Here is a 16,515-nt window from a genome sequence, read left to right as displayed (position 1 = left end):
CATCTTCGTTGTATTTGTCAGCAATAAAAGAACAGAACTGTGGTTTATCCTTCATTCCTGGTATTTTTTTCAGACTTTTGTGGGCTGAATTGCTCGAGTTTAAATATTCTGTTTATTGTGATGACAAGGTTTAGGTCCTTAGAGCATGTAGCTCGGAGGGATTGGAATTTCTTCAAGTGGAGCATGTCCAACAGGTTTGGGTTTGGCATAGCTGTGTATGTTAGGCAGAGATCGCCTCTGAGTAGGCGATATGCGACAGAGTAAAGCTGGAGTTTTTTGAGACTGTCTGCGTAGGGCATCTCTTTGAGGCCTGTTATCCTCTTTGTGAGGTATTTCTGCAGCCTTTCCAGTTGTAGATGTCTTGTGAGGTACATACCTAAAGGGGGATTGTACTCTATAATGGGTAGAATGAGTGATGAGTAGAGGAGAACAATAACCTCTTTTTTCCTGGATAAGAAATCTTTTGTGATGAGGTGTGCCACATAGAAGGATTTCCTGACTACAGTCGCAATGTGATTATCAAAGGAGAGACTACTGTCCACCTGTGTCCCAAGGTCTCTTATCACCGCTTGCACCTCTACCTCTTTAAAACAACTATTTGATCATTCTAGAGAAAGAATACTGTTGTCATGGACTATGGCAATAGGTTTTGCTCATTACTTACAGAGCACAAACCCCACTTTTAGAGTTTAAATACTTTATAGTTGTATTGTTCTTGAGCACAGAAGTATTGTATAAATACTGTACAGTCAAAATCATAGTGATAGCAAGAACTGCTACCAACATGCAGCACTATAGACAGTCAATGCTTGTCAGACAACATTCACATTAGTACTCCTCGCTGTGTGCATGAAGGGCAGGCACCCCCCCCCCAAGCCGCTATCAAATACTATACAGCTATCAGCAGCCCACAGTATACACAGCTGCTGCTCCTGTGGTGCAGTTTGATTTCCTCACCCCTCACTTTGATTGCTTATGGGCAACTGGGAATTTGGCCTAGGCTCCTCAGCGGTCTCTTAGATTGGAAGCCTAGTAACAACTTATAAACACACACACAAAACAGTCCAGCATGTAACATGATAATTAACAGACTGAGTAGATAACATCACCCAACCCAGAAATTGCACCATCAAATGAACTGCTTCCTGAAACTAGCTGACATGAAGCTATGCTAAGTATATGGCTTTATGCATCCATAACCAAATAACGCCTGCAAGAACACAAATCAGTAAACAATCCTTATTAATGAAATTATTCTGATGGCTCACTTTCAACTTACGAGTTTATAGCAGCCTTGCTACCGATCTGCCTTAAATCAGATTCACCAATAATCAAATTCAAACGAACCGTCATTTAAAACGAAGAGCGGATCAGCTTGCTTTAGAAAGTATTCCAGTTACTAACAAACAAAATAGTTAACAATTTGTGGATTTCCAGCCATCGAAACCCATTTACCAACCATTATACGTCAGCACTTTTAAAATTAAGATCCCAAGTATGAACAACGTACATCTGAAGAAACTTGATCTGTACAAAGCTTTGCAATCAGCTCAACAAATATAAAGGAAAACATTATAACTAAAGTCACAAGCAGACAGCCATAAGAAACACTCAGGCTTGTTTCCAGTATTCACTAAAATTGATTTACTTACAAACAACTGCAAAAATCAGAAAGATTTCAGTATCATAAAACAAAAACATCAAAATACACCTCTCTAGCGCTTCTTCACCCATTGCAATTTAAAAGGAGCATCTAGTGCAAACCGTCCAGTCACAACATTAATACTGCCACACTTTTAATGACTTAGTTCCAGTAGGTGTCGGCTGTTTTCATGTGAGGTTTAAGGTTGTGATGGTAAAGGGCATAACTTTCAGCTTTTTAACTCGGGGTTTATTTGTAAAGCTAAAAAAAGTAACAAGGAACAAAAAAGTTCAAAATCGGGGATATGTTTTAAATGTTGCCAGTGCTCACTTAAACCGGTTTTGAATTAACATACACCTTCTCAAAGAACAAGAAGTCAGAAATTCTACTGTCTGACTTTCCCATCCATACTGGCACACTAGAATTAATAAACTCCTCTTACTGAACTGTGGTAATCATGACAAACCAAATGTTATGAAAAAATGAGAGAGAAAATTTATATTCACAAGACTGCAGTACTCAAGGTGCACTACGCGGGCGTTTTAATTTAAGACCAAACAGGAAAATTAAAGTTCATAAGGCTTTTGTTTAGCTCTCGTTCAAGTTTTCTGATAGGCAATTAAAAAAAGTATAGAGCTGACATCCTGACAAAGCAGGCTGCTACATAACTCTAGGAAGTGCACTTCACACAAACATTAGTAGTGACATTACATATTTAACAACAAAGAAGTTGCTCCTCATTTGCTGATGCAGTCTGAACTTCAACAAAATCATGACTAAGAATTTTTTAAGACTGGGCTAAAGCTTTGTCATCTGGCATCAAAATTAAGACGGTATCTGATCAAATCCTGTAGGACAATGAAATTCAGTAAACGCAAACACTGAGAAGAAATATGGATGCATTATCTGCCATCTAGACTTCCGGACAAAGCATACTTTACCAAGGGCCATAACAAGGAAAGAGAGCATCAGATTTCGTAACGATATACAGACCATTCTAATCCCAGTGTTCACAGTACAGATACTGCATGAAAGCATTTGTAGTTGTCGTTTTCCTGGACTAAATCAGAGCAGTTTGGCTTAGTGGTAAAGACACCTTTCCGACAAACCACCTTTAACAAAACCAAGACTGCATCAGTGAAAGCTTTAACAGCGTACAATGCATAATACATGCCTACACATGCTGAGTGGAATCTCCGTTACAGCTTTCCAGTGGTACGGGAACGGCACGATAAATAGAGGAATACAGTAGATAATTCCACAAAATGCCAAAAAAGAAAGGGAATATCTACTGTAGTACCCTCTATTTATTTGGACAGAACAGAGTGGGGTGTGTTAAGCAAGAGGTGACTCTCATTGGCTGCCACAGTTGCTTAATGAAAATTGGCTTGCGGTTGAGATGCAAATACCGGCTGCATTGCAAGCCGATTTTCTAAATAAAGTCAAATATGAAGACCACAAAACTCCACGCTGAAACTTAAGTTGACTAGGTAACTGACAAAGTTCAGTTACTTTTTCAACTTAATTTTCAACAGTGGAGCCATAATATGCCTGCAAACTTACATTACGCTGGGAGAAGGCACTCGGATGTAACAGCATATAATTACTACCCTCTCACAGCATGCTCGGTGTTAAGCACAGAGGCGCCATGAGACTGTAGTCGGGGTTAATGAGTTAATACAAATAAAACAATCATGTCCAGATTGCTGTGTATTTTACACTAGGTCTAGAAATACGACCTGATCGTGTGATGTAAAAATTGGAACTGGGTCTAGCAACAGGGACTGTCTTTAATGAATGTTCAACTTCAGGGACATCATTAAAAATGGGAATAGGTACTGAGACATGTTCTTCAACAGGAACATTATCTGGGTTGCTCTGAGATGTAGAGTCTGTATCACAGGTACAATGCTGAGATATCGATTCAGACACCAGAAGAAGATGCCTGAGATTTCTTCTGTATTCTATGCCCTCGGATTCCACTAAGTAGGATCTTGGCTCAGCACATATACCTCTCACTTGACCAATTCTATCAAAACCTTTCACCGTTTGCATCCTCACAATCTCTCCTTTCAGTGGACAAAGAAATCTGATCGTTTTATCATAGATGGACTTCTGAAAGAACATTTTTTGAATAGTTGGGCTTTGATTGCTCTGGTGTTTTTAGCATTAGGCACCAACAAACTGGAACTGATAGGCAAGGTTGTTCTGGTTTGCCTAGACAGAAGTCTGTGAGCAGGTAAGCCAAGTAAGTTGTCACTGGGTATATTTCTGATATTAAGCAAATTCAAGAAAACTTGGGTATTGTCACACTTTGACCTGTCTATTAATTGCTGTGCAGTTTGTACTGCATGCACATCCAAGCCATTTGACTGTGGATATTCCGGACTGCTAGTAATATGTATAAAGTCCCACTCTTTTGCAAATTTCTGAAGTAACTGACTAGTAAACTGGGTACTGTTGTCAGAAATAACTTTATGTGGACTACCATGGACTGAGAAGTGACATTTCAACTTAGTAATAACAGTAGTAGACATTAGGTTAGGTAGCAGATCAATCTCAAACCAGTTTGAATAAGAGTCTACCAACACTAAGTAATTCTGATTGTTCCACTCAAATATGTCAGTGGGTACTGTTGACCAAGGTAGTTCAGGAATCTGGCTTAGCTGAGTTTGCAAATGTGGTTTAGTACTATTGTTTTACTGAACAAGATGAAAGTACTTTATCAATGTCTTTTTTCATAGAAGCCAAAAATACTAGTCCTCTCGCCCTTCTTTTGGTAGCTTCGGAACCTGGGTGGCCACAATGCAAAATCTGGATGTACTCATGTTGTAAGGAAGTAGGAACAACAAATTTAGAACCTTTGAAAATGATACCATCTTCCATCAACATCTTATTTCTGTAAGGAAAATACAGTTACACTTCTGTTGGTACACAAGGTTGCTTTGATTGTCATCAAACATTGATGAAGTGGTTGAGATTTGCAAAACTGGGTCAGTCTTTGTATGATCTCTTAGCTCATCAAGTCTTGTGGTGGAAACATTACACACCTCCATGACATCAAAGTCAAAATTCTCTGCATCAAGCTTTTCTGTTGTATTTCTAGGCGATCTGGATAAGGTGTTAGCCAAATAAAAAGAAGTTTGCCTTTTGTATAGACCATTTTGAAGTTGTATTTTTGTAATCTGAGCACCATTCTTTGTAGTCTTGCTGGAGCTGTATGCATAGGCTTCTTAAAATATTGACTAGAGATCGATGATCAGTCTCAGTCTGGATAGCTCGGCCATAAATATAATCATGGAACTTTGAACATGCAAACACAATTGCCAAAAGTTCCTTCTCAATTTGAGCATACTGCATCTCAGTTTGGTTAAGAGTAAGCATAGGCTACTGGTCTGCTCTCTTGAAGAATAACTGCACCAAGACCGAACTTTGAAGCATGACAGGAAAGAGTTACTGGCTTGCGGACGTCATAGTACCTCAACATAGGTAGACTGGCAGTTTTCTGTTTCAGGTCATTAAATGCCCTCTGGTGCTGTTCCAACCATGAGCAGGCAACATTTTTGCATGTCAGCTGTCTTAAAGGCACTGATAATTCACTGAAGTCTGATATAAACTTGCCCAAGTAGTTAACCATACCAAGGAAATGCTGTAAGGCTTGGACATTGTCTAGAGCTGGCATCTCAGGAATGGATGTTTGGAAGGGTCTGGTCATAAACCTGTACTAGTAAATAAATGACCTACATAAGTAACTTCTGGTAGCTTGAATTTACATTTCAGAGGATTGAGCTTTAGATTCACTTCACATGCTCTGTCCAGAACTTTCCTGAAGTTTCTGTCATGCTCTGCTTCACCATTGCCTCCAAGTAGTAAATCATCCACTGTTATAGCACATGGATAACATGAAAAAAATTGCTCCATTGAACGCTAAAAGACTTCACTGGCAGAATTTATTCCAAAAGCATTCTGAGAAATCTGTATTTACCAAATGGGGTACTGAATGTAGTCAGTAGTGAAGATTTGCGATCAAGCATTATTTGCCAAAATGAACTCTCTGCATCTAAAACAGAAAAAAACAGTGGCATTTGGCATGAGGGTAGCAACCTCCTCGACTATATGCATAGGATAGTGGGGCCTCTCTAATGCTTTGTTTAAGTCTCTTGGGTCAATACATATTCTAATTTCATCTGAGTTTTTCTTATGAGAAACTACCATGGAAGACATTCAGTTGGCCCTGTGACTGGACAAATCACACCTTGTTGCACCATTTTATCTAACTGGGCCTTGACTTTGTCCTGCATAGCTATCAGAACTATTCTCACTGGTCTGACCTCTGGGTCTAACTTCATGGAGTACACAGCTGGAAGTTTGCATAGCTTGTCCTCGAAAATATCAGTACACTCTGAAAAAATAGCATCAGTGAAACTGGAACTAGGACATGTGTTTACATGATGGACTTCTTTGGTAAAATAAAGCGTTTCGTTCTTAAACTCTCCGAGACCTAATAAAGACTGCACAGGTCTTCTGACTACATAAAATTGCAAGTTGTAACTTTTCCCATCTGAGTAGCATGAAAGCACTACTGAGCCTTCTGTTGGAATCTCCTCACCTCCATAAGCAACAAGCTTTGCACAGTTGGCCAAATTAAGTTATTCACCAGCTCTTACTCTAGCAAATGTTTCTGCTAACATACCACTGCACTTTGAACCACTGTCTGCTTTTTTTGCTCCGTAGGTTTACCATTGATCAGGACAGAACAAAACACTTCATTTTTTGCCAACAAATCTAGTGCATTAACCTTTTCACCAACCACTGATACACCATCTGCATGGAAAGTAGAGTTGCAGCTATCTGCACGATCAACTTGCTTTTTTGAGTGACCTTTTCTAATAAATGAATGATGCTTGCTTGATTTACAAAACTTTTGAAAGTGGTTTCATTTTTTTTACACTTGTGGCATTGCTGACCAAATGCTAAGCACTTCTCTCTTTTAGACTCATGATTGGCACCACAATTGCAACAGTTAACAATAAGACTTAACTTTGTTTTTGCTGACTCACCCTTATGCTGCACTGAGCATGTCCGTTTTACTGAGCTAGTTTTTGAACTTGCTGGAAAGTTACACATTCTCCCTGGGAATCTCGCAGGGGCTGCAGCTGCCATGTGCTTTGGCCTGTTTCTGCTAACCATGTGCTGCATGCTATCTACATTTGCTCAAGAAGCTTGTGAAACCATGCTGTTATCACTTGCAAGCATATTTGTGTGCCTTTCTGTAAACCCATGTATTTGACAAATCTCTATGCTCAGTGTTAAATCACTGTCATGAAGCAAAATCTTTCTCACAGCAGCATTAACACCACACACAAGCCTGTCTTTTATCAACTCATCTTTCATATCATCAGACCTGCACGTTTTAGCCTTGTTTCTCAAGTCAGTAAAATAAGTTGTAAAAGTTTCTCCTGGTTTTTGGTCTCTTGTATAAAATAGGTGCCTCTCCAGTGTAACATCTGTCTGGGGGTTACACATTTCTCTAAATTTACGTTTCAAGCACTCAGGGTCCTCCATTGATTCAGCTAGTACAACAATATGATGGTTTTCCCCTTTTCCTGCATATACTGCTGGTGCATACACAAATGAACGCTCTCTTTCAATAGCTTCTGACCCCGCTAAGGTAAGCAAAATAAATGCCCTCGTACGTGCATCTTTATCAGAAAAAAGCTGCTTGTATGCAAATATCATATTCCTAATCAAACACTCTACAATTCTCTGCAATATTATGATCAAACACAAGTAGACTGGATCTGCGAAATACCTCTGCCATATCAACACACAGTAATAAAGACCCTTGGAATTATGTACAAACATACACCAGAAGTTTATGTCAGGACTTGTTGTTATGCCCAGTAGCACAATAGACTTTTCGAAATGACTGCACTTTGTAAAATAGGTTTCTGTAGCACAAGAACACTTTGAAATCACTGTACTTTGTGAAACCACTCCTTATCAGTGTAAGAAATACTTCAAAATGACTGCACTTTGTGAATGAACTGTACACAGCACATGAAACTTCTGGAAATGGCTGTACTTTGCAAAATAGCTATGTACAATGTGAGAAACACTGAAATGACTGCACTCTGCGAATAAAATGTACACAGCACAAGAAACTTTTTGAAATGGCTGTACTTTGACTGCACTCTGCAAAATAACTATACTTTGCACACAGTAAGTTCTTCTCATTTGACCTCTTATCATGCTCGTTATATTTTTCTTGTGCTCGTTTTAACATGCTCGTTACATAAATCGGAAGCAACTCTGAACATATATTTATAAGTATTTCTGATAATTCTATCATATATTGTGGTTTTGAATATTTCATTTAATCAATAATACGTTTTGTGCCTTTCATTTGATTAATAGTGTGTTTTGTGCTCTGCAAATGCTTCGTATCATTTTCTTTACAAAATAAATCATTTATGTGAATTTTGGTTACCTGTAATTCGTTTCTGGCCTTTTTTAAATTGTTTGAGCACTGTATCACCCATCCTGCTCTCAATGTACCTTCACCATTAACTCTGCACCTCATAGCTTGAAGAAGTTGCACTCTCAGTCCCAGTTCTGGCACCATGTCGCTCGTCTGGTCAGGATATAACAGACAAACAGTTGTGGGTGTGGTTCAGTCAGCTTTATTGTATGCACACACACACCAGAATTGAGGCTTAGTAACTTAAACTTAAATAAACTTATAAACTGACTACTGCACTCATGCATGTTAACACTCTAGCTGTTCTCTCAAAATGGCACTGTTGCCTGCACATGCTCTCTATATGTATGTACATGCCCTCACTTTGAAATGCTTCCTAAAGTTACAACACATGTTCTCTTCTACATTCTCCTTGTCCAAGTTACCATTCACATGATCCCTTATCACATCATGGCTGACTAGTACCTGCTCTATGCCCTCTCAGCCCATAACTACCACCTAACTAGTATGGAATCCCCATGCATTAAGCCAAACACCATTTTTTCTACGGGACTTCAACTAACTCTCCATTAACTGGAAGGCATATATATCCTCTAGCATGTATGACCAGACATTTCTAGACTTTGCCCCATCACAAGCTCTCTGGACCAGTTGGTCCGCACACCATCTAGGAGTGATAAAATCCTGGACTCGATCCTCACTAATATGAGACTGCTCTGCTGTCTACCAATTGTAACTACTAGCATGGTCATATCAGACCACAAATCAGTCATATTAAGCTTAAGAGGGTAGCCAGAAGTATCCTCAAATACCTCTGTATTCAGAGATTATGCCAAGGCTACTCTACTGAAAATGAGTGATGACCTGGCTAAATTCAGCATCCCCTTATGGCTCGATGACTTCACTGCTTATGCAGAATCCTTTACTGCAAACTGTAAACATATGAATAGCTGCATAGATGCATCTGTCCCCCTCTGAAATAAATAGTGCCAGCTCTGAAAATAAACACCTGTGGAGGAACCCAAATATAAGTAGGCTCTATAATAAAAGAAAAAAAAAGCACATTGCATACAACAGTAAATGCAGCTGTCAAGATACAATATATATAAATAAATAAATACAAATTAAAAAAAAAAAATTCTTGCTAAACTTAACAAGGGACTGCAGACCATGATCAAATCAATCAAAGCCAGATATGTGACAAAAATTGCCACCCAGGCAAAAGACAATCACAAAGACTTATTTAACTATGTTAGAAACATTAGAAACAATGCCCAGCACTGTGCAAAGTGAATAGTAACTGATGTCACATACTTGGAACCAGAGGACATAGCTAGTTTACTAAAGGATAAGTTCAGCTCTAGCTTAACCTCCTCTCCCCTCCTACATTTCCATATCTCATACCTGCATCTACATCCCCCGCCCTCGTACCTCCCTTGAACAAGTCCTTAAGGCAGTATCTAAGGACAAGAACACTGCTTCTGTAGGGTTGGATAACATACAGGTTTGCTTATTAGTCGGCCTGAAACAGGACCTACAGAGGCCATTCAGGGTCAGTACATTTATTATGGTTTTAAGTAAAAATCAAAAACACTCCCATCTCTTCATAAAACAAGTGCTGTGGAATTTTTAATTATTCATCCAACTGATCCAGCTGCGCACACTGTTGTTGTCTTTCGGCTATTCCCGGTTAGGGGTCGCCACAGCTGAACTCCGGTCCACTAATGATTGGCAGTTGATTTTGACGAACGCCGAGGTGCCAGTTCGACGTTCAACCTTCAACAAAGGCACGCCCATTTACGCATGTCTTTCGAATGCCCACACAACCACAGGGAGGACATGCAGACTCCACACAGACAAGCAGAAAGGACCATTTCTTCTTCTTTTAAGCAATTCACTTTATTTCTTTATGAACAGTATATAATGACTCGGTGAATATTCACTGTTAAATTTGTGTCCTCTTAGGTCCAGTGAAATGCATCCTCTCCTTCATCCTGGTTGCTCATTGCTGCATTAGTGGAACTTGTGCTGAAGTCCAGGACCCAGTAAACAACTGTTCAATGACTTTGAAAGTTACCCAATGATTGAAAACATAAGAATATTCATGTTTATACCTTGAATTCACAGAACATTGCACTTGAAGGATTGCTGTCTCACTGTACATGTGGTTGCCGCCAGCAGCATTCATCGGACCCTTTAGCATGAGACATTGTAAAAATTCATTGTGATTACTTGACTAGATGTGTGTTTGAGGAAGATCTATGTACAACATGTCAGGATTTCTGACAGAGCAATGGTACTGCTAATTAGAATAAGCCATTAAGCAGATTTAACTGGTGCCATCTAGGTACTTGACATACTCGCTTGAGTACATGAAGCAAAAGGGTGATCTGGATATAAACGGTGAGTATAAGGAGACCTGGTTTGAACCACAGCAGATAAGAACTGGTAATATCAGTTGGCTCTCAATTATGGTAGTGGGTTCCCACAGAAAAAAAAGGCAAACTTAGAAACCTGAAAGAAGTTGATGTGTTTTTACACTTGAATCCTGAAGCTAAATTCAAAGTTAGTAGCTGAGTGACTCAGTGCTGGACTTGAGAGGCCACTACGTTCCAGAAATCCCATCTGTTTAATTGTATGGGGAGGAATGAATGGATATAATCTTTGGCTTTTTTTTTTTTCTATAAATGCATACATAGAATACTATACTAAATAAGCAGCTGAGAATGAAAATGAGTATCCATTTTCTGTCAAGAAGGTTGACCAGTGAACAGGGTACATAGAATACTCTACAAAAAGTGCATTTAGGGTAGCTTGTTCTGAGAGGCAGTGGAAGAGGTGTAGTGCCTAGTCTTCTTGCATGCTGAACAGTAGCAGCATGACTAAGCATCTGTATGTTTTTTGTCTACGGTACATTAGTAGGATGTGGCAGCAGTATCCCTAAAGCTCAGTGGTGGCTCATTCATTTACCCATATTAGGTCATGCACTTTCTTTCATATAGTAAAAAATGGCTAATCAGCTTGGTAGAAAGTTTCAACACAAAGAGTACTTATCCAGGTGCATTTACTTCTTTGTTTTTTAAAGCAAAGATTGCTTTTTCTTAAGAAAGCTGAACCTGGATGCCATGTGAGTGGAGTTCTTTGCATACCTCATTTACTATTCTTTTGTATGCTATCTGTCGGTGTACATGCAGCTGTCAGCAGAAGTGAAGCTTTAAATGTGATGTACATTGTCTCAAAGGACATGCCTCAGTATCAGATACTCATCTATTCTGAAAATGCATTGAGAACTAATGTAATCCCTTCAGATTATCTCAACACCAATTGAAGTGGCCATAGAAGACATGCAGAAGAAAACACAGGAGCTGGCTTTTGCTACTCATCAGGATCCTGCAGATCCCAAGATGCTTCAGATGGTTCTCCAAGGCTCCGTAGGAACGACAGTAAACCAAGTAAGTAAGAAAATTTTCAACAACACTTTATAGACTTCTATCCAGTAATCATTTCATATTTCTTATGTGTGTATTACTTGGTTTGGAAGTAGTGCTGGTGAAGCTTTATGTTGTTGAATTTACATTTATAGATGGTAAAGTGCATTACCAGTAATGTAACTGGCAGAATTTAGAGTTCCTTATTTTGTGTTTTGATTTGACAGCTGACCATGTATAACAATCCATCCATCTGTTTACACACCAGTTTCCCATTTATTTGCACATGTGGTCATGGTGTCACATCAATGATGACAGTCATCTAGAGTCAGTGTTAATACCACGAGGTGGCTCGCCCTGCCGCTGTTATTCTTCCATACTACACACATGCACTCATGCATGCTCGCACACTTATGGCCAATTTAATGCATCCAATTCACCTACTGCTTTGTAATTCAGCAATACCGGCAGGAGAAACAGTCATTTGAAACACAAAACACTGTGGTTACATAATCACACCAAGCTCCTTCAATACTAACCTTGTTTGCCTTCATGATACATCCACAGCAACATAAAACTAAAAAGGTGACTGAAATGTTTTCACAGAGGCCACAAAATTATAAACATAAAAGTTATCACAACTGTCTGTACCATATATCATTATGCTGGTGTTTTTGTGGAATCCTTTACTTCTGAGTTATGTATTTCCTGAAAATCCACATTTAGTGGTACAGATTGCAACCTATTGGTTAGCTCCCTATAGAAATGACAGGACTAGTGATACCAAGTCCTGAAACTCTGAAAAAAAACAGACTGAAAACACTGGAAAAGAGTGAACATTTAGCATCACTTTTCTCCTTTAAAATTTTTTCCAGGAGGGAAGAGCCCCCTACACCCCCTGATGCCTGATGTGGGGGCAAACCCTCACCCCTGACCTTGTGTGCACACCAACTCTGCGATCACCATACCTCACAGAAAAGGGAATATTGTTAAAAATGGAAGCTTTGGACGTAGTCTCCAACTTCCAGAACTCTGTATTCCATTTCCCAGGATTTCAAATGTTTACCCTATTGGTTACTTACACATATGTATAAGCATGTAATCAGGCATGTTCTTTAGTAGGTTTACAGTTTTTGGAGAGACAGCAGCAGCAGCAGCAGCATATAACATGGTTGACTACCCGGCAATGGAGAGCTTATTTTTATAGGAATGTCAAATTTTCATTAATGCTCAGCCATGGTTAATAAAGGATTTACTAGAGGCCCGTTAAGAGTTACCAACTCATGCTTCTCTTGAGTCTACTTTATAATCCCAGCTGACCACTGAAACATGATAACAAAAGTATGTTGAAGCAGTTTTGAAGGGGGCTTTTCCCCTCTCCCCTAATATATAAATATATAACTTGAGGTCACACTAGCTCTGAGAAACGTGGAACAGTCCCATTCCCCGAGTTTGTGTAACTTTGGAGATTGGATTTTTAGAATTTAGAAACTGGGAGACGTGAAAGATGCATAGATGCACAGCCTGTCTGCAAAAGCAATTTATTTAAGATTGCACCTGTATTATAAATCTTTGACTGTAAAATAAGTACCTTGTTATTGTGGGATGGGAATCTTTGTATGGGAAACATAGCAGTCTAGAGTTGTGAAGCAAAAAACATCTTACATCACTGCTTGGAACATTTGTATTTCTAGAGACACCTAATACAGCTTCAAGAGAGTCCCTTGCAGTATAGCTACATCAAATATTCTGATGTCCCTGGTCTCATATGTCTTCCATGGCAGACCTGCACCATTCTCTGTATCATGGATATGTATTTGCAATTACCCTGAGTGAAATTTAAGTGAAATGAATCCATGCAGACACTTCTCCCTGTCAGTAATTGTAATACCATTTGTGCATGTGCTGTAGAAACAGAAAGAACACAGTAGTGGCCAGTGTCCTTTTTCACCTGTAAGAAATACTGATATATCTGTTTTACTGAGTATCTGAACAGATGCATTAGAGCAAGGGTGTAGCCAGGCATACTCTTTGTACATGTATTGCTTTTCTCAGTCATATTATATCTACAAATGTCTAAATGAATGCCTCCAGCAACAGGTGCAATATTGCTAACCTAAAAGCAATGTCTTTAATAGTTTTAGAGGGAACAGCTAAAATGTTATTTACCTTTATTAAGTGTGGGTGGGCAGCATTTTGAGAGATGTTTCCATTTTCAAGTGATGGGAGTCCAAGGGGGGGGGGTATCACCGAGAGCCTTTGAGTACAAAATGGAATTTGATTCCTACACCCCTGCATTAGAGTGTAGAGCACTGCAGTTTAATAACAAAGGTGTACGGGAATACTACATGTTACTTACAAGCTGCTGTTGTAAAAAATATCGGGTCATTTCCTAGCTGTCTGAACACTGGTCAGTCTCATTCAACAAGCACTTGATTTTATAGATCCTCTTCCCTGTAGGGAGTGGTGCTTTTTATGCATTTCTGTTGGCTTCTGCTCTTTCTTATGGACCTGCATTATTGACGAGAGCATCATTAGGAAGTGCCATTCTCATCAGTTCTTTCTTCTTTCCTGTCACTGGAACCAGAGCAGAGCTGTTTGCATATTCTTTGAAAGTGTGTAATGGTCTGTATTTCTTTGGGATTAATAAACTGTTGGGATGCATTTTCACTTTGAGTCTTCACCGCTTCCTGCATATTGTAAATATTTGTGTTTAAATATTATTTGCTGGTGCTGTGTTTGTTTAGATATTTTTGTGTCAGTATTTAGGCTGTTGATAATCTTCTACTGTTTAGATTATTTGAAGTACTCCTGTATATATATATATATATATATATATATATATATATATATATATATGGGAGTCCTTCATTTGTTTGAATTTTTCAAATGTTCAAAACTCATATGGCCGACACCATGTGAGCGAACGTTTAAAAGGCCGACAGATGATAGTGGAGATCCCGCTACAATGCGGGACTGGGAGAGTACCCTTTCCTGCACTGTAGTGCGATCTTGGAATGAGAATATTTAAGTAGCAAGGGGTGTGGGGGGGGGTGCAGGGGGGCTTGTCCCCCCCCCTGCATAACACAATCTTACTGTCTTTACAGGTAGGTAAATGGTGCTATTTCAGGATGTCGGTCTTTCGGAATGTTGATCATATGGTGTCGGCCATATGAAAGTCAGCATTCTGAACGGTCGACATTCTGAAGTAGACCTATATATATATATATATATATATATATATATATATATATATATATATATATATAAAAATTTTTTTTTTTTTTTTTAAACACAACACCTGCTTTACTTTTCAAGCATGCTGGTATTCACACAAATTTGCCATAAAAAACTGCTGTAGTAAAGGCTGAGAGATCCACGCTGCTTATGCTAGACTGATTTAATGTGACTGTTAGCTGTTATTAAATGCAGCCTGTTTAAATTACAGTTAACCTGCATTATATCAGACCTGCATAAACAAATTAATCTGCCTCCCTTAATTACTGCAATTTTCATGGTAAATCTGTTTACTTCCTAATATATCTTGCTAAAGAAAAAATCCAAATGCTTTTTTTATGTAAACTGCTTGAGTATTTTCTGTAGTAACTGCCCATAAGACAATTGCTTTTGAGTGTTTTCCTTTTTCTGTTTCGAAATTTGCTTTCAAATGCTCTCTTACAGTATTGCTCATTAATGTATTATTCGCAATGCACTTGCTTCTGGTATATTTTAATTAAAATGTAAGAATACATGTAATTTTAATGCGTAGAACTCTGGTAACAATACATTCTCAAGCTGAAAATAGTCTTGAACAATACATGTAAAGCAATCGCTTTAGAAACAGTTACCACAAAAGTGTCTGCTTTTACAAAAGGAAAGTTTGCATTGCAAGACATGATAAGTCTGCATAATTTTCAATAGCATTTTTATTAGGGCTGAGGCATTTGTGTACTCCTCGTCACTTGTCTCTTCATATATTGTGAATTAATGAGTTATTTGAGGCACTCCATGTGACATATATTGAACAGTTGCAGAACAGTATTTCTGTTCAAGTATTAAACCCTTGCTTTAAAATAAGATGGCCAACAAATGCAATCAGTACACAGACACTACTGTTTAAGAAGCCTTTGCATACCCAGAAAAAAATGTACTTACTAAAAACAAGCCTAAGCATTATCATAAGTTTTAAGCAGTCAGTTTCTTGTGCTCCCACATAAGACATCCAGCAGAAAAACCCTTTCAGCACTTTAAGGAGTTTCAGTCCTCTTTTGCAGCCCCACACTGAGGTTTAACTGTTAGGCCTTTTTTTTTTTTTTTTTTTGTACAAGTGGGTACAGAAGTAGCCAGGAGTTGGCTTTTCTCTAGAATCAGCTGATGAAGGCAGGTGACAAAAAAATTTCAATTTCTGCATTACAGAATGCAGGGTAGAAGTTGTTCCTGTTCCCAAACTGCCATTTTTCCAACAGAGAGTAGCTGTCCCTCATCAAGAGTTTTGAACTCAAGAAGTAGCCAGGACATTCATAGCATCATGCTGTAAAGTTCCACTTTGATAAGGCATTTGCCGATCAAAGCACTGTACACCACAGTGGACTACAGAAATGCTTCTCTTCTCTCATCTTAGGAAAGATGATAGTGTGTTTCACTGCAGTGCTAAAGGGTAGCATTTGGAGCCAAAGAGTGAGACGTGTGGAGGCAGGGTCATAGTGTAGGTGTACTCTGAAGTTGATTGATAACAGGGTGCAAAGTAAGGTGAAAATCTCCCTGCAGTTTCATAGCAAAATGCTTTCATATAGAAAAATAAAAATAATGTTGTTGTGTCTTTCGGCTTTTCCCGGTTAGGGGTCACCACAGATAAATTGTGTTATTCAAGAGATTTATTTATAGAGCTTTCACTCATTAAAACTACAATCTTTTTTCTTTAGAACTGCCAGGAAAGCTGTGACTTAGAGAGTGCTTTAGCCCTC

At 38.8% G+C, this 16,515-nt stretch overlaps 1 protein-coding gene across 1 annotated transcript in view; it reads left to right on the top strand.

Annotated features, from left to right (window-relative positions):
- DOCK7 (dedicator of cytokinesis 7) overlaps positions 1 to 16,515 on the top strand; it is a 3,076,229-nt gene that overhangs the window by 3,002,358 nt on the left and 57,356 nt on the right. Inside the window, exon 48 of the mRNA XM_044085545.1 lies at positions 11,432 to 11,575. Within this exon, the coding sequence (XP_043941480.1) occupies positions 11,432 to 11,575 (144 nt within the window). The remainder of the gene's footprint in view (positions 1 to 11,431; positions 11,576 to 16,515) is intronic.

Source organism: Protopterus annectens, chromosome 10.part0 (genome assembly GCF_019279795.1).
Source record: "Protopterus annectens isolate FY-2018-M chromosome 10.part0, PAN1.0, whole genome shotgun sequence".
Taxonomy (NCBI): Eukaryota; Metazoa; Chordata; order Ceratodontiformes; family Protopteridae; genus Protopterus; species Protopterus annectens.
Note: the sequence above shows the minus strand (reverse complement) of the source record. Positions and strands in the feature narration are given on the sequence as shown.